At 43.1% G+C, this 19674-nt stretch overlaps 1 protein-coding gene across 1 annotated transcript in view; it reads left to right on the forward strand.

The window, feature by feature from the left end:
- The first annotated feature begins 15352 nt into the window (after positions 1 to 15352).
- Positions 15353 to 19674, forward strand: part of zswim8 (zinc finger, SWIM-type containing 8) — a 41735-nt gene continuing 37413 nt past the window's right edge. The window contains exon 1 of the mRNA XM_047351557.1: positions 15353 to 16816. Within this exon, the coding sequence (XP_047207513.1) occupies positions 16639 to 16816 (178 nt within the window). The 5' untranslated portion in view covers positions 15353 to 16638. The remainder of the gene's footprint in view (positions 16817 to 19674) is intronic.

Genomic DNA, 19674 nt, shown 5'->3' on the forward strand with positions numbered 1-19674 from the left:
TAAGCCAACAACCAACTAACTTGGCAATTAAACCGAACAGTGAAACACTATCGGAAATAAAGGAGAATCCCAGAGGACTCAGCACAAGCAGAAAACGCTATCAGTGAGTCTCTTAAAGTAACCACACGTGACAACATAAGTCGAACAGTGTAAACACTGCCAGACAATATAAGGAGAAACTTGTACTTGTAATTCTTTACTATCAGGATGTCCAAAAAATTGCAGTTAAAGGCCTTCAGCTGATTCAAAGCGCTGCAGCAAGCGTTCTGATGAAAATTAAAACGAGAGATCATATTTCTCCTATTTTAGCTTCCCTTCATTGGCTCCCTGTTAAATCCAGAATAGAATTTAAAATTCTCCTCCTCACATATAAAGCCCTTAATGATCTAGCTCTATCATATATCAGAGATCTGATTGTTCCATACGTTCCTAACAGAGCACTTCGTTCTCAGACTGCAGGTTTACTGGTGGTTCCTAGAGTCTCTAGACGTAGAATGGGAGGCTGATCCTTTAGTTATCAGGCTCCTCTCCTGTGGAACCAGCTCCCAGTTTTAGTGCTTGAGGCAGACACCCTGTCTACTTTTAAGGCTAGGCTTAAAACTTTCCTTTTTGATAAAGCCTTCCTCCCTCCCTGTTGGTTGGAGTAAGGGGGAGTTAGGTTTAGCCTAAACCGGCTCAGTTATGGTTGAGGTGCAAACACACCCTCCATTTCTGCTACCTGTATGACCCCTTCTCTTTTCCAATGGTTATAATTAGTCTGACAGAGGGAGGTATCCCAATCCTTGTGGTTTTTAGTATAACAATGACCATCAATGGGACCCTTTGTGGGGTGCCTTGAGACGACATTGTTGTAAATAAGCGCTGTTCAACTAAATAATCTGAACTGAAACTGTGTAGTTATGCTGCTATAGGCTTAGGCTGCTGACATAATGACCACTTTCACCCTCTTCGCGACTTTCTCACACTACTCTCCAATTTTGCATTATTTGCTGTTATTTCAGCTTTCAACTTTGTTCTCTCTTTTCGCTTCCTAGAAGCTACACCTGGCCTGGCTCTGTGTCTACCTGTGACACCTTTCTGGAGAGGGGAATCTTCCAAGCTTCTGCTGGCAACAACTTAATGCTCACCCTCTACCGATGATCCACAAGGCCCTGTCTTTTAGTGTTTAACCCTTTCTCTCTTTGAGACATGGAAATTGACTGAGCTTAACTGTAACTAACTGTATGTGCTCTCTTCCAAACTCTAACCTTGAAAATTGGCTCAGAGTTTATCTGTTCTTTCTTTCTAGGTGAAACGACTAAAGGAGCTACATCCATTAACATTGACTTTTCCTTCCCATAGAAAGGACTCCTGGATCAGTGCTTCTTTGTTCTCTTTGTTCGTTCGTTCGTCGTCTTCCGCTTATCCAGGACCGGGTCGCGGGGGCAGCAGACTCAGCAGAGACGCCCAGACGTCCCTCTCTCCAGACACCTCCTCCAGCTCCTCCAGGGGGAGCCCAAGGCGTTCCCAGGCCAGCCGAGAGACATAGTCCCTCCAGCGTGTCCTGGGCCGTCCCCTGGGCCTCCTCCCGGTGGGACGTGCCTGGAACACCTCCCGAGGAAGGCGTCCAGGAGGCATCCGGTATAGATGCCCGAGCCACCTCAACTGGCTCCTCTCAATGTGGAGGAGCAGCGGCTCTACTCCGAGCTCCTCCCGGATGGCCGAGCTCCTCACCCTATCTCTAAGGGAGTGCCCGGCCACCCTACGGAGGAAGCTCATTTCAGCCGCTTGTATCCGTGATCTCGTTCTTTCGGTCATGACCCAAAGTTCTCTTTGTGTCTCTGCTTTATTCTCTCAAACCCCCAGTCGGTCGTGGCAGATGGCCGCTCACACTGAGCCTGGTTCTGGTTCTGCTGGAGGTTTCTTCCTGTTAAAAGGGAGTTTTTCCTCTTCGCTGTCACTACATGCATGCTCAGTATGATGGATAGCTTCAAAGTCAACGCCAGTGACTGTCCACTGTCTCTACATGCTCATCCGGGAGGAGTGAATGCTGCAACTCACTGACTGGATGCAATCTGCTGGGTTTCCTTAGACAGAAAAACTTTTTTATCCAATTTGAATAATTAACTAACTTTGACTGCACTGTTCAATGGTTAGGATTAATTGGAATGTATGTACTTGACTGTTGTGAAGTGCCTTGAGACAACGTGTTGTGAATTGGCGCTATATAAATAAAACTGAATTAAATTTAATTGAATTGAATTGTAGAGGAATAAGCATGAGCATAAAACTCTACTGGTGAGTGTGTTTAAATTTATCAAACATGACAACATTAAGTGAACAGTGAAAACACTGTCAATATAAGGAGAAACAAGGACTCAGCACAGTCAGAAAACGCCACCAGTGAGTCAGTTAGTCAATGACGAAAGTCAAATTTGCCCAGAATTACTGTACCTTTATACACTTCAGTAAATCTTTCAACAAAGTGGCCACCCCTCTACTTTATCTTTTGCTGTCACAAAGAAAATTGTAGTTCGGAGGTGTCGACTCTATCAGGTGTCGACTGTGTGTGTATTTAATGGGCGCTTCATTAAATTCATGTAACCATGTTTCAGTTAAAAACATAACATCAACTTAGTAGCTGACATTAACTCTGTCTGGTTGTACCTGACAGTTTATGGCTTTCAAGTTTGATTGTTTATTACTATCTCTTATCCTTTTAGCTTTGTTCTTTCTGTCACATATAAGCACAGAGATTTTATAACTATCTCCCATCAGGGGCCCAAGTCTTTTAGGGAAATGATCATTTATCATAGAGTTACCAATGGGGCCCAGACTGGATCACAGAGAAGCGATATGAAGATCCTACTTTAAAGGAAATAGATTAGGAGGTGTTGGGGCTCTGTGGCTTTTGGAAGATGTTAGTTCAGTAGCGGGGCCTGGGCCACGGGGGTTGTTGCATGGAGAAGATGTCAGAGTCATTTGGGTCCCAATCTTAAAAACTTTGTTCATGTTGTTAGTGAAATCCAGAAAAGCAAGAACTGGGCTTGGTGGAAAGATGGTAGAGGTCTGTGCGGTCTGGGTTGGGGTGTGGGGTGAGGGGGGTTTAACTTGGGGGTCCACTTCTCCTGTGGAATTTGGCAGGGAGACCTTTTGTGATGAACTCTCACTCAGCCAACTGCTTTATCTCTGCTGGAACTGTTGGTGGTAACTTTATCGTTGTTGTTCATCCGTTCTCTGCCAAAGGTCGAGGCTGCCGTTCAAACCGTTTGTTCAAACAGAAACCATCTTGCTTGAAAAGGGGTATTTTTTCCCAAAGAAATATTAAAGTTGCCGTTGAAGTTCACAGATGTAGTAGCACATGCTTTTTTCAACTATTTGTTAATCATCAGAAGTCTCAAAAAATTTCATCTGCATTGAAAATCGGTGCAAAGGAACTGAGGAACACCTTGATATTGAGACCTCCAACTTTATTTAGCAGACATATGAAATCCTCTTTCAGTACTTCTGATTTTTCTTAGCTATGTTATCCATGGCTCCAAAGTGTATGATAAGGTTTTCGAGGGTCGGGCGCTCTTCTGTGAATATTCTCTGAGATATTGGACACCACATTACTGGTACCAATCATAACTTCTGTGTTTTTCTTGCTGCAGGAAGTTTTTGATTCCATTCACAGCCGTGTTGCCCATTATTAGGGTCCTTGGCCCGGTGGTGCGCTCTTTCTCTGGCAGCTTAGGAGAAGACTGTTTAGAATCAAGATTGTTCTCATACCTCCTATTGTTCTCAGAAGACGGATCGTTTTCCTGGTTTTCATTCTGTGGTGGGGCAAATCTGTTTTGGAGGGAAATTCCAGCTGGCTCATTCCGATCAGTTGTTGTGATAACAGCTCGCTGTCGAAGTCTCCGTTTCCCAGGGGAAACAGGGGCATTTGTCTGTAATTCTAGCCAGTCTGATGTATTTAATTGCAGTGATCTTCCAATGAGTCGTCTTCCTTGATTTTTGGCCCCACCGGGACTGCCGGTGGGTTTATTCTCAGCATTCTGTTTGTTGGCTGAGTCATTGAGCTGGCTGTCACTGTTTGGGATCACAGGCAGAGTTGAATTATTGCTGCACCCCATATTTACCTCAATATTCCCTGCTAGTTGATGGAGTTTCATCTCCAAAACAGTCAATTTCTATTTAAGTTTGTTGAAGTCCTCTGTGGTGAAGAAAGGCATCTTGTGCTGATTAGCTGAAGTTTACTTGTCCTTCTTTCGGGTTCAATTAACAAAACCTGACGAAAATCCTTTAGAAAAAATAATAATAATCCTTGGGAGTCACTGGTATGAAGTAGTTTTAGTCCAACTTTTTTGTAATTTTGGCAAAGAGATAAAATGTTAAGAGTAAAAGAATGCAAGCAAGCAGGTAGCGGGGAAGAAAAGCATCTGAGCGGGCTGAGAGGCGGAAGTGGCTAACTTCATGACAAGATACTGACAAGGCATGACAAGGCATTTGAAGTGTCCCAGGAGGGTCTGAAAAGTCTTCGACTCATACCATTAGGTTCTCATACTGGCATATGAGAACCTAATGGTAGGCATTGCGAAGATCCAATTTGGTAAATACAGTGGCTCCTTGGACAGGTTCAAAGGCAGATGCTATGACAGGAAGAGGGTATTTATTTCTTATTGTGATCTGGTTTAGGCCTTAATAGTCGATGCAGGGTCTTGGGGATCCATCCTTTTTGGACATGAAGAAGAATCCTGCTCCTAGGGGAGAAGAAGAGTGACAGATTATCCCTGCAGCAAGGGATTTGTTGATATACTGTTCCATGGAGTTGCTTTCTGGTCAAGAGTAATTGTAAAAATGGCTAGATGGTAGAGAGGCACATGAGTCATATGGTCTGTGTGGTGGTAGTGAGAGGGCCTTGTGTTTACTGAATACATGGTTGGGATGTAAGTATTTCTCTGGGATCTTAGAGATGTCAGGTGGTTCCCCCTTCTCTACGTTTACCGAAGGTGATTGGTATGGGTCAGCAGAATGAAAGCAGGAGCATAGACACACCAGGGATCTGGACTGCACACAGATTTCAGACCGGTTTAAATGAGGGTTGTGTTTAGCAAGCCAGTCGAAACCCAGCACTATAAGGGAATGAGAGATGGAAAAAACAAAGAATAAATTGCATTCTTGGTGGTTACCAGAGAGGACTAATTGCAAGGGCTTGGTAAGATGAGTGATCTGAGGAAGAAAACCCCCATCCAAAGCTGTGACCTTGATTGGAGAAGGGTGTATTTCAGTTTCAGTCTTACGTTGTTCTATTAACGTCTGATCGATTAGGCTTTGCTCACAGCCAGATTCGATGAGAGCACAGAAACTCAAGGAATCATTATTAAACAACAGAGTACCTCACAAAGTGAATCAGGGAGCTGATGCAGAGGTAGGTTGCTCCATCTGTCTCCTCATATCTATGGATGAAGCAGCTGGTACCAGCTGCGGTGGAGGGAGAATGCGTTCCTTCAGAAGTGAGGGGCAATCAGGAGTAACCTAAAGACAGGTCAGTGTCTCAAGGATCGGCTGCTGAACAGCAACACTTAGAGAGACTTGGTGATAATTGGCTTCTTTTATACTCCTCAAAACTCTAAGGAGGAAGCAACATCTCATCTGCTGTGTCCCGGGAACTCTCTTTTTCTTTTTTTTTACCGTGTCCTGTCCAGCACTCAGAATTGTTTCTGAGTGCCAAGAAGAAGCCCAACAGATTTACTTTCACAAGTGGAGTATTACGGCTAATGCTATAATGCTCTGCTTGATATTTATTAAAAAAAACTTTTCTAGAAACTGCTTTGGGATTATTTAAATTGTTATTGACACGGAGATGGAAACAAAAAGGAAAAAATAAGAAGCAAGAAGGAGAGAGAGGTGGGGCAAAAAGAAAAAGGAGAGAAGGAGAAAAGAATGGAGGAGAGAGAATGATGAAAAGATTACAAGATAACACCCTACAAGATTGCTTCTACACTTGCAGAAACATATATAATAACAGAATTGTTACAAAAAAGTTTACGGTACTAATGAATGCAAGATGTACTTAGTGTTTACTGAGGCTCAGTATAAAACATCTGTGTATCTGTTAACACCTTAATCTAAACACCTGCGGGTTTCAGTGTGAGCGCGCTTGTGTATACAAGGTTTCTCCATAAATTATGCAATAGCGAGTGTGAGGAGCGACAGACCTACACCCTGGACCCGAGACAGACACAGAGGAGATCCGAGCCACAGACATCCAAAGGCCCCCCAGAGCACGGGAACCCCAGGAGAACCACCGCCGGTACTACCGCAACCTCCCCAGAGAAGAGCAGGGGAGAGTCCCAGGGGAACCACCCAGCAGCCTCAGTGCAGAAGCCCCAGAGAGCTGCAGCGACAAGCCCACAGGCCCCGAGACCCCGGGACACATCACTCCCAAAGCAGATGCCCGACAGAGCCCAGGGCCCCAGGCTTATCGAAAGACTCTAACAGTTTGTAAGATTTGTCGTCACTGGTTAATTTCTCTCTACTGATTACTAGGAGCGCATTTGTTTTTTTGTTTGTTTGGTTTAGGCCTTCCCAATGTCTTGAGAGTCTACTGAGTGATTTTGAAGTTTGTAAGTCAAAAGCTGTAAGAGGAGTTCGCTCAGATACGCGGGCTAGAAATGGCAAAAATGGGGTCAAAATCGCAAATTCAATCCAAAATGGCTGACTTCCTGTGGGGTTTGGACCAAGGCTCCCATAGACTTTTTTTTTGTTGGTCCTAAGAAGTTACATATGTGTACCAAATTTCACAATCCTTTGCCAAAGCATGGCTTATTTTTATTTTTATTTCTAGGGGAGCTGTGAAATAATTAGGCCACGCCCACCAAATATCTCATCAGATCTCTTTTGGGGACTGGACTAGGCTCAATCATATTGAATTTGGTACAGATCAGATGATATATGTGGAAATTAGAGGCAAACGTATGGCCATGCCGTGACATCGGACTCCGCCATGCGGTCACGGCCACACCCTCCAGAGAAAACTATCAGTGTTCCAAATGAAGTTAGACCAACTTGTTATTTGTCCTCTGACACACATTCAAGTTGATTGGTTCAAGAGGTCAAGAGGTTTATAGAGGGACATTTCCAAGCAAAAAAAGTTACTTCCTGTTCTCAGGGGCATAGCTTTGATGATGTCATCATTTGACCACATAGGATTGTTGGTCACATAAGAGGAATCAATCATACCAAGTTTAGTGTAATTTAGCCTATTTATGTGAAAGTTATAGCTGTTCAAAATTTGCGGTGAGAAGGCTAACTTTGGGGCCTGGCCCCGCCAAACTTACAATTTTGATAACTTTTAATCCCCCATGCCTTAACTGCATATTGACCAAATATGAAGCCGGTAGCTCAAAATCCCTAGGAGGAGCTTGTTGAAGTTCAATATGTATGAAAACAGCCAAAAATGACCCTTTGACCCAAAATGGCTGACTTCCTGTTGGTTTTAGGGCATACACCCAAGAGACTTTTTTCATGACTACCTTTATAACAAATTTCAACTCTCTAGGACTTACCAGTCGGTCTATCTCACTTTAGGGGTACTGTAGAGTCGTCTGGCTACGCCCATTTTCAATTCCATTAAAAACTTTAAATTTCCGTAGGGAGACCATTTTCAGTGGAAGTTTGGTGAGTTTTAGAATATGTTAAACCCGCCAAATAGGCAATAGATTCCCCGTTGAATAATAACAATAAGAAACATTCGAATTACAATAGGCCTTTGCAGTGCTTAGCTGCTCGGGCCTAATAATCATAAGTATTATAATAGTATACAGGAATCATGAGTTGATGAGGCCATCTTGCTGTTGCATTTCTGATACAGATTTGCACATCACAAATAGGTTGCACATATATTGAATGGAAATACTTTCTATTCAAAAAGCTTCACTTTCAGATGGGCCCCTATAGCAGTATGAGTGCAGTCCCTGGCCCTGTCCCAATACTCGCACTTCCATCCTTGTGTCCTTGAATTGCGCGTTCCCGTTGATGGGATCGAGTGCGTAGTGTGTCCCAATTTTCCAGAGTGGTGCTTAGCCCCACCCCTTTTGTGCCCTCAATCCACACTTCGGCAAAGCTCGCATCTAAGCGGACTTCGCCGAAGTATATTACCCACAATTCACTGCTGCAGATAATGTTCTCAGCAAAAACCAATCACAACCATCAACATAATCAACCATCAAATCAGAATAATAAGAACTGCGTAAACTTTTGACAGCAAGCCGAAAAAATGTTTTTTTTTACTGATTTTCCAGGCTCAACATTGTAAGATACCACTTGGTTCAGAGTGAGTCTGGGCAGTTAGTAGGCCATAACACTGAAGTTACCTTTCAAACAAACACTGGCGTGGTGAGAGTCTGGTGTATAAGCCTCCTTCGCTTCCTGCACTTTCTTCTCCTCAAAACAATTGCTTGTTGCAGTTTTAAATAGTTTTTTTTAGCAGCAAGACTGTGAAAACAGCGCTGGTTCCCCCACTTTTTTATGTTGCAGTTATGGTGCAGAGGTGCAAGTCGATGACGTAACCCCTAGTGTCCCAATTCTCCAATTTTGCACACTTGTAACCTGCGCACTTCAACCCCTACATGCACTTGTACAAAGTACACACATCATAGAGGGGCATAGGGTGTAGTGTGGCTATTGGGACAGGGCCCATATCTCTGACACCTCCTCCTCCATGCTTCACGGTGGGAACCAAGCATGTAGAGTCCATCTGTTCACCTCTTCTGCGCCGCACAAGACACGGTGGTTGGAACCAAAGATCTCAAACTTGGACTCATCAGATCAAAGCACAGATTTCCACTGGTCTAATGTCCATTCCTTGTGTTCTTTAGCCCAAACAAGTCTCTTCTGCTTGTTGCCTGTCCTCAGCAGTGGTTTCCTAGCAGCTATTTTACCATGAAGGCCTGATTCACACAGTCTCCTCTTAACAGTTGTTCTAGAGATGTGTCTGCTGCTAGAACTCTGTGCGGCATTGACCTGTTCTCTAATCTGAGCTGCTGTTAACCTGCGATTTCTGAAGCTGGTGACTCGGATGAATTTATTGTCCGCAGCAGAGTGACTCTTTTGCGACTGCACTTGGGGACACTTTCAAAGTTTTCCCAATTGTTTGGACTGACTGACCTTAATTTCTTAAAGTAATGATGGCCACTCGTTTTTCTTTACTTAGCTGCTTTTTTCTTGCCATAATACAAATTCTAACTGTCTATTCAGTAGGATTATCAGCTGTGTTCTGCATCCACCTCCTGCACAACACAACTGATGGTCCTAACCCCATTTACAGTGCCTTGCGAAAGTACTCGGCCCCCTTGAACTGGTCAACCTCTTGCCACATTTCAGGCTTCAAACATAAAGATATAAAATTCTAATTTTTTGTGAAGCATCAACAACAAGTGGGACACAATCATGAAGTGGAATGAAATTTATTGGATGTGTCAAACTTGTTTAACAAATAAAAAACTGAAAAGTGGGACGTGCAATATTATTCGGCCCCCTTGCGTTAATACTTTGTAGCGCCACCCTTTGCTGCAATTACAGCTGCAAGTCTCTTGGGGTATGTCTCTATCAGTTTTGCACATCGAGAGACTGAAATTCTTGCCCATTCTTCCTTGCAAAACAGCTCAAGCTCAGTGAGGTTGGATGGAGAAGGTTCGTGAACAGCAGTCTTCAGCTCTTTCCACAGATTCTCGATTGAATTCAGGTCTGGACTTTGACTCGGCCATTTCAACACCTGGATACGTTTATTTGTGAACCATTCCATTGTAGATTGGGCTTTATGTTTTGGATCATTGTCTTGTTGGAAGATAATTCTCCATCCCAGTCTCAGGTCTCTTGCAGACTCCAACAGGTTTGTATTTGGCCCCATCCATCTTCCCATCCATTTTGACCATCTTCCCTGTCCCTGCTGACGAAAAGCAGGCCCAAACCATGATGCTGCCACCACCATGTTTGACAGTGGGGATTGTGTGTTCAGGTTGATGAGCTGTTTTGCTTTTACGCCAAACATATCATTTTGCATTGTGGCCAAACAGTTCGATTTTGGTTTCGTCTGACAAGAGCACCTTCTTCCGTATGTTTGGTGTGTCTCCCAGGTGGCTTGTGGCAAACTTTAAACAAGACTTTTTATGGTTATCTTTGAGAAATGGCTTTCTTCTTGCCACTTTTCCATAAAGGCCAGATTTGTGCAGTGTACGACTGATCGTTGTCCTATGGACAGACTCTCCCACCTCAGCTGTAGATCTCTGCAGTTCATCCAGAGTGATCATGGGCCTCTTGGCTGCATCTCTGATCAGTCTTCTCCTTGTTCGAGATTAAAGTTTAGAGGGACGGCCGGGTCTTGGCAGATTTGCAGTGGTCTGATACTCCTTCCATTTCAATATGATTGCTTGCACAGTGCTCCTTGGCATGTTTAAAGCTTGGGAAATCTTTTTGTATCCAAATCCAGCTTTAAACTTCTCCACAACAGTATCTCGGACCTGCCTGGTGTATTCCTTGGTCTTCATGATGCTCCCTGAGACTATCACAGAGCAGGTGCATTTATACGGAGACTTGATGACACACAGGTGGATTCTATTTATCATCATCAGTCATTTGGGACAACATTGGATCATTCAGAGATCCTCACTGAACTTCTGGAGTGAGTTTGCTGCACTGAAAGTAAAGGGGCCGAATAAAATTGCACGCTCCACTTTTCAGTTTTTTATTTGTTAAAAAAGTTTGACACATCCAATAAATTTCATTCCACTTCACGATTGTGTTCCACTTGTTGTTAATTCTTCACAAAAAATTTGACTTTTATATCTTTATGTTTGAAGCCTGAAATGTGGCAAGAGGTTGACCAGTTCAAGGGGGCCGAATACTTTTGCAAGGCACTGTATAAGGCTTGAAATCCCACTTATTAAACCTGACATGGTACACCTGTGAAGTGACAACCATTTCAGGTGACCACCTCTTGAAGCTCATCAACAGAATGCCAAGAGTGTGCGGAGCAGTAATCAAAGCAAAAGGTGGCTACTTTGAAGAACCTAGAATATAAGACATATTTTCAGTTGTTTCACACTTTTGTGTTCAGTATATAATTCCACGTGTTAATTCATAGTTTTGATGCCTTCAGTGTAAAGCTACAATAGTCATAGTCATGAAAATAAAGACAACTCTTTGAATGAGAAGGTGTGTCCAAACTTTTGGTCTGTACTACATGCTTCCAATAGGTAAAATTATAAGGCAAGCATGGGAGTTAAGCGCAAGAGCCATGTACAGAGGCTACAGTCCTCGACACAGCCGGTTGTCATCTTTGGATCAGAATCTTTTAAAAAGAAATTGCTTAGTCAATCAATTAATGTGGCTGGCATTAAACTGGCCTTTAGGTAATAAAGTAAAAAACCTTGTAAGGTGTTCCCAGGCCAGCCGAGAAACATAGTCTCTCCAACGTGTCCTGGGCCTCCTCCTGGTGGGACGTGCCTGGAACACCTCCCGAGGAAGGCGTCCAGCAGGTATCCGGTATAGATGCCCAAGCTACCTCAACCTCAACTGGCTCCCCTCGATGTGGAGGAGCAGAGGCTCTACTCCGAGCTCCTCACCCTATCTCTTAGGGAGAGCCTGGACACCCTATGGAGAAAGCTTATTTCAGCTGCTTGTATCCGGTATCTTGTTCTTCTGGTCATGACCCAAAGTTCATGGCCATAGGTGAGGGTAGGAACGTAGACCAACCAGTAAATCCAGAGCTTCGCTTTCGGCTCAGTTCTCTCTTCACCACAACGGACCGGCACAGCGCCACCATTACTGCGGCAGCTGCACCGATCCATCTGTCGATTTCCTGCTCCATTCTCCCCTCAATTGTGAACAAGACCCCAAGATACTTGAACTCCTCCACTTGAGGCAGGAACTCCCCTCCAACCTGAAGAGGACAAGCCACCCTTTTCCAGTCGAGCACCAAGCCTCGGACTTGGAGGAGCTGATCTTCATCCCAGCCACTTCACACCCGTCTGTGAACCGCCCCAGTGCATGCTGTGGGTCTTGGCTAGTGGGGGCCAGCAGGAACACGTCATCTGCAAAAAGAAGAGACGAAATCCACTGGTCCCCAAACCAGACTCCTTCCAGCCAAATCCCGTCCATAAAAGTTATGAACAGGACTGGTGACGAAGGGCAGCCCTGCATCAAATGCATCGGAAACAGATCCACCTTGGTGCCAGCAATGCGGACCAAATTCCCGCTCCGCTTGCACAGAGACCGGGTGGCCCCTAATAAAGGGCCCCCGACTCCATACTCCTAGTCGAATGCCTTCTCCAGGTCCATAAAACACATGTGGACCGGTTGGGGAAACTCCTATGAACCCTTGAGTACCCTGCAGAGAGCGTAGAGCTGGTCCAGTGTCTCACAGCCAGGACGAAAACCACACTGCTCCTCCTGAAGCTGAAGTTCAACAATCAGCCGGACTCTCCTCTCCAATACCCTGGCATAAGCCTTACCAGGGAGGCTGAGGAGTGTGATCACCCTTTAGTTGGAACACACCCTCTGGTCACCTTTCTTATAAAGGGGGACCACCACCCCAGTCTGCCAGTCCAGAGGCATTGTCGCCGACTGCCATGCAATGTTGAAGAGGTATATCAACCATGACAGCCCCACTACATCCAGAGACTTGAGGTACTCAGGGCGGATCTCATACACCCCCGAAGTCCTGCCACCGTGGAGCTTTTTACAACCTCTGTGACTTCAGCCTGGGTGATGAAATAGCCCATCCCTGAGTCCCCAGCCTCTGTTTCCACCAGGGAATGCGTGACGGCAGGATTGAGGAGATCCTTGAATTGCTCCTTCTACCGCCCGATAATGTCCCCAGTCGAGGTCAGCAGCTACCCACCCCCACTATAAACTGTGTTGGCAAAGCACTGCTTCCCCCTCCTGAGGTGCCGGACGGTTTACCAGAATTGCTTCGAGGCCAACAAGTAGTCCTTCTCCATGGCCTCACCGGACTCCTCCCAGGCCTGGGTTTTTGCCTCTGCCACAGCCCGGGCTGCGCCACGCTTGGCCTCACGGTACCTGTCAGCCACCTCAGGAGTCCCACAAGCCAACCACAGCTGATAAGACTCCTTGTTCAGCTTGACAGCATCCCTTACTGCCGGTGTCCACCACCGGGTTTGGGGATTGCCGCCGTGACAGGCACTGCAGACATTACGGCCACAGCTATGTGTAGCAGCATCGACAATAGATCCTGATGCTGAGGCCAAGGCCGGGTACTCCACACTACCGCTAGGTAGGCCGTAGGCCGAAACGACAGTCAGAGACCTGTCCCCAACCCGAAGGCGCAGGGATGCAACCTTCTCATCCACTGGGGAAACCCCAACACGAAACGGCTGAGCTGGGGGGCAACAAGCAAACCCACCTCAGCTTGCTGCCTCTTCCAGTGGGCCACTCCAGAGTAGAAGAGAGTCCAGCCATTCTCGAGGAGATGGGTTCCAGAGCCCATGCTGGAGGGGAGCCCGACTATTTCTAGTCCATATCTCTCAACCTCCCGCACAAGCTCAGGCTCTTTCCCCCCCAGCGAGGTGACATTACAGGTCCCTAGAACCAGCCTAAGCATCCGGAGATCGGGCCGCCTAGGTCTCCACCTTTGTCCGCTACCCAATCCTCTTTACACCGGTCCTTCATGGTTCCCCCTGCAGGTGGTGGGCCCGTGTATATATATATATATATATATATATATATATATATACACAGTACAGACCAGAAGTTTGGACACACCTTCTCATTCAAAGAGTTGTCTTTGTTTTCATGCTTTCAAGCTTCACACTGAAGGCATCAAAACTATGAATTAACACATGTGGAATTATATAGTGAACAAAAAAGTGTGAAACAACTGAAAATATGTCTTATATTCTAGGTTCTTCAAGGTAGCCACCTTTTGCTTTGATTACTGCTCCGCAGTAAACTTTGAAAGTGTCCCCAAGTGCAGTCGCAAAAACTATCAAGCACTACAAAGAAACTGTATACACAGTTGACTTTATAATAGAACATAGTGTGAGATCAGTTCAACTATGCATGGCGTCGTTCTGAAACTCTGACTGTCAAGTTTTCATCAAATTTGTTCATACTAGCAAAATTTCAATAATAAATGTTATTTCACTGTAGTATTCTAACTGGGTTTTTACTAGCTATAAGCCTCATTATAACAAATTATAAAAATGATCAGAAACAAACTGAGCCTGAAAATGCAGATATGAAGATGACAACAAACACAAATCTATATGATATGATCATAATGAAAGAGCACAGTCTGATACAAGAAAAAAGTTCCTTCCATTGTAACAGAAAAAGAACCCATCTAATATAGCAAAACAGCACAATTATTTTCTGAGCAAACAAAGGGTGAGAAATCATACTGTCTGGAGGGTATACGTTTCTGCATGAAGGTCTAGCTCAGCACAAAGTCCCCTCTTCTCAGCATCAGCGTTTAGTTGGCAAAAAGTGTCACGAAGTAATCTGGCTTTCCACCAGAAGATTGTGGCTCTGCATTTTGCTTAGACTGTATCTACCGTCTTGTCTGGATTAAAATTTCTTTATTGGATCACAAACCATTATGCAGTATATTACACTAACAGATAGAAACAGTGTACATGTAAATGAGTTTTAAATGTTTTTGTAAGTATGTTTTAAAACGTATCTGGCATTTAAGTGAGGTTAAATATGACAAAACATTACAGAAAAAACACAAATGATGTAATTTTTTTCCACCATTTTAAAACAAGGTTAGATTGCTTTACATTAAGTTAGCGCCACAGTAACTATAAATTAGCCATCACACAAGAATTTCTTGTTTACTTTGGATGAATGTCTTGAAATTAAATTTTTATTTTAAAACAATCCATCGACATTAACATCAGCAACATCACTGTTGTTCCGTGACAGGCAAATTTAGTTTGTATGTGTTTGTAGATGTTTTTTTTTAAATAATGTGAGTAATGATTATAAATGTAACTTCTTCAATCACAAGCATTGCATTCCATTTAAAAAAATCATGAACATCAGAAAAAAAAAGTCGGAAAACATTAGTAGAGTATCTATTTGCAATGTTGTGTATCTATTTAAGAATCTGCTTCTATGTCACATAAATATATTTATTCAAATTCCATATTTAATCTTCTGAGCGAGAAGGAGGGTCAGTTTCATAGTTGCTGCTTTTAATACAAATGGCCTGAAGTACTTTAAAGCATGAACGCTTCAAAGACGGTTGACAGTTTGAGCAACATGCAGAAGCGCCCTCTTCCGGTGGAAAACCAGATTACTTCGGTGATGCCTACACACGGGCGCCCCTTCTGGTGAACAAACAGATTGTTTCAGGGGATACCTACTTTCGCACGACACCGGAAGCTGGGATCAGCTGATGGAGGAAGAGCTGAAAAAAAGGTGAGCCATCTTCCCCCGGCAGACGGATACGGACTCAGAGCTTTCACGAAAGATATACGAGAAAATGAGAAGGATTTCGGTGTCATTCGACGGCGACAGACTGGTTTTAAAACGCCAGGACAACTAGAGGAAACCGTGAAGGAATTTGCAAGGACCAGTTCTGACAGAGGAAAATACCTGCTGTTAACGTTCGACACAAAAGCCTCTAACTGCATTAACAAAGAACGGTCAACAAAAAGGGATTAATATCGGAATATGGATTAGATGTAACCTGTATAATTACATGAGAAAGGCTACATAAAGACGCTTCCGGTCGCTGCAGTGTGCAGCAGAACCCTAGCCTGTAAACAAACAACTAGCTTTAGTTAGCCGATTGCTGGTTAGCACTCAGCTGCTAATATACACAGCTAAGCTATGGTGGCAGGGCTGAAGTACAGAAAGCCGAGATAAACAGAGAAAACTACTACAAACTAAATCCAGTCTCACCATCGCTATCCCAAGCAGGTGGTATTGGTTTATTACCCATGTATGCATTTATTCTAGGGAAATTAGCGTTGGAACTAACGCGGTACAGTTATTTTCTTTAGCTCCTAAGTAAAATAACTGCAAACCGAGCGATAAACGCGGTACTGTAAAGCATTAGACAGCTCTAACGTAAACGCATCATATGTTTAAGTCACTGGACATGACACTTGTGATTGACATGGACTGGGATGTTTTCTGTTAGCATACTTCAGCTGATTGGCTGAAAAGAGAGGGGATGAAGGAAAACAACTTTCTGATTCCCTTAGAATGGAGTTCTAGCTTTATTACAGCGGGGGGTTTCAAAAGCTCCCTTCAAAATAAGACCTCACACCTGCAGTGTGAATTGACATTGCGTAGGTGATTAAATTGTTGTCCTTTTAAGGCAGCAGTGTTCAGTACAGTCAACCAGACCTGGTCATTATTAGGTAACTATTTAATTTACATACAGACATATTGTGTAGTAGTTTTGTTTTCTTAATTCTAAATATATTTAAAGTTGATAGCTCGAGTGCATCCTCCTTAGTGTTTGTGTCATGTAGCTGAGCTTTGGGCCAACTGGTAACCTCTCTGGCTTTGTTTTGCTAGCTAGTGGGCCTTCCTTCCAGTTCTGAAACATTTTGGACTGGGCCACTTTTCTCTTAACTTCCTACTGCAGCTTCAAGCCACAGCCATCTAGATTCTAGAGCATTCAGAAAAGTTGATGTGATGGAACTGATGTTTGCTGAGTGGGAGGATGGGGAGAGGTTCTCCTTCGAAGACTCAGACAGGTTTGAGGAAGACTCCCTGTGCTCCTTCATCTCTGAGGCAGAGAGCCTCTGCCAGAACTGGAGAGGATGGAGAAAACAGTCTGCTGGGCCCAACTCCCCGACGGTCAAGATTAAAGGTTGGAGAAACACTCTTATTAATGCTACAATCTAGGGATGCACAATAGATCTGCATTGACAGCCGCTTTTAGGCATTTTTTAACATATTGGTATTGGTTTATAAGTAAAACTTTTCCGATATTAACAACCAATGTTTATTTCCAGAGGGGGTGGGATGGGGATCAGCCATGTGGTATTTGTTTGGGCATGTGATATTGATACAGTGCAGAATTGTGGGGGATTTAACTGAAGCAGAGGAGCGATTTCAGCTGTTTGATCCTTTTTTTTACAGTGTTGAAAGCGTACGGAAACATCTATATTATTGATAAATATTCGTTATTACCCAAAATGTTAATATTGGATATCGATATTGGTCCAAATGTTCATATTGGTGCATCCCTACTTTAATCTTTTCTTTGAAAGTAATACTTTTAAGTGTTGCATTAATTTCTGCTTATGCAAAAAAGAATTTCAACTCATCCAGGATCTTTTAGCTGGAAAGCTGTTTTTGATAAATCTAAGTAGCAGTTTAAAAGACAATCAGGAAAAATATAAATTCTTTCCCCCCAGTGTAAAACCTGTTGCCCACTTGTAAACACATTTCTAAGAGTCTTTAAAACAACTTCCGCATTCTTGGATTTGAAAAAGCAAACTATCATTGAAAATGTCAAATGAATGAAATGAATGTAAGAGGTTTTTATTTAGAAGTTTGTAAATAAGTAATACGATTTTTAAAGAAAGGCACATGATGCTTGCCAGCCAAGATGTACATTGCTTTTAGGACAAAGTTAATACATTTTAGAACATTGGAATACTAACAGTTTCACTAATTGTAAGGTTAGGTTGTAAATTTAAAAACCAAATGTTGAGTCAGCTTCTGATTGATGCCAAATGCAGTCAATGAAATGTTTTTTTTGTTAGTTTATTTTGTAATACACAACATATAACAGTTAATGACGAGACCACAGTAAAATGTTATGGACTGATAAAAGTGAATTTCAAATGACTTATTACTACAGATGGTGCTGTGGCTATGGTGTTGCCAAGTTTTGGAAGTAAGTGAAAATGATACCCAGAATAAAAGTAACAATTCAATTCAAAAATACTTTATTAATCCCAAAGGGAAATTAAATGTTGTTGTAAATCATATTATGAAGGTTTCCTCAAAGAGTCGTTGTAGATGCTGATGGCTGTGGGCAGGAAGGATCTCCTGTAGCGCTCCGTCTTACAGCAGATCTGAAGAAGCCTCTGACTGAAGACACTCTGTTGTTGTAGGACAGTCTCATGAAGAGGATGCTCAGGGTTCTCCAACAATAGCAAAATAACTAGATAAAAATAATGATCTACATTAATAATAAAAAAAAGAACAACTTCTAAATAAAATACGAGCAGCAAAGCTGAATGACAATTAGATATTTTTTGTTCTTTTTATTACCCTTGCCGTCATATGATTTTCAGTACTAGGGCTGCACGATATCAGGAAAACATGATATTACTGCTCAATTCCAGTGATGGTATCAATTACAATTGTCATTTGCTTGGCCATTTTCTTTGCCTTCATCACATTGTCCCCACAATGCATCCCAGCTAGTATTAAAGGTGGCCTCTTATACTTCCTTTTAAATATTTGGTATAGGTCTATGGGCTATACAAGACATGTTATTAGCATTTTTCACACAATATCATTCTCAGATGAGATTTCACAGTTTCAGCTACTTTGAGCTCCTTTCATAATGAGCTGTTTTAGGGCTCTGTCACTTTTATGCAAATTAGCTGTATCTAGCCACGCCCCCAACCAGCACTTTGTACATGTGAAAATGGCTGCCAGCAGGAGCACAACAGTACAGCCATACATCTTTGACCCTCAGTCAGACCCAGAAACAGAAGAAGTGAAGCCTCCTGAACAACCATCAAGGATGCAGCAAGCAGTTTCTGAATGGTAACTTCCGAGTATTATGTTCATAAATCAAAATGTTATTATTTTTTATCATCTCAGTTAGGGTTGGCACCCTTCCCCTAACATACAAAATGTCTGATATATATTTCTGTCACACCCGTTACAATTATATCAAACAAAATAAAAAATAAAAGGTATGAGATACTAGGGCCAGCAAAATTACAGTGGCGGAATCTAAGCAGGACCTCCTCAGCTCCGCGTCTGTGGCTGTCACGGTTGCCTAGAGACGGACCTCGCACACCTGCTCTGCTCTCATTCATCTGCGTTACACCTGACACCACATCATCAGAAGAATACGCTTTTAAAAAATACCTACATTTGTGGGAAGAGGCAAATCCCAGGCTAGAAAGTGTACATGGAAAATTATAAAAAATATGAAGGGCTCTCTGCAATATGTTTACGCCACTAGAATGAAGCACTAGATTTACGCAATGTGGCTGGAACATTGCCCTCAAAAATAAAATGAAGCCATGAATCTCTGTTTTCCTACAGTGGCAGAATGTGCATGGATACATGTGGGTCTTTGCAGCCAACAACAGCACATCTGCCTTTGAAGGCAGCCATTATAAAGCGGGTCAAAGGTAAAACCAGCCTGCGAGACGTGATCCTCTACTGAAAATCAAGTGGGTGGACCTCCGCTTCAGTTGCTAGTCAGGGGCGGGACTCAGGTAACGTTGCTAGGTGCTAGCGTAATTGTGACGTCACAATTATACTGCTTTTGAAAGCGCGTGTTTTCTACAAAAAAAAAACCATTCATTTATAGCCAAAACACCGCTAAATGGGTTTTTCTGCATTTGGAATCTTTATAGAAGCATTAGATACCTAAAATTGAGGTATAAAAATGATCAAAAAGTGAATTTTGCATAACAGATCCCCTTTAAGATGCATCCAATGTGGCCATTAAGAATCTCCATCAGAGGA

Source organism: Girardinichthys multiradiatus, chromosome 22 (genome assembly GCF_021462225.1).
Source record: "Girardinichthys multiradiatus isolate DD_20200921_A chromosome 22, DD_fGirMul_XY1, whole genome shotgun sequence".
Taxonomy (NCBI): domain Eukaryota; kingdom Metazoa; phylum Chordata; class Actinopteri; order Cyprinodontiformes; family Goodeidae; genus Girardinichthys; species Girardinichthys multiradiatus.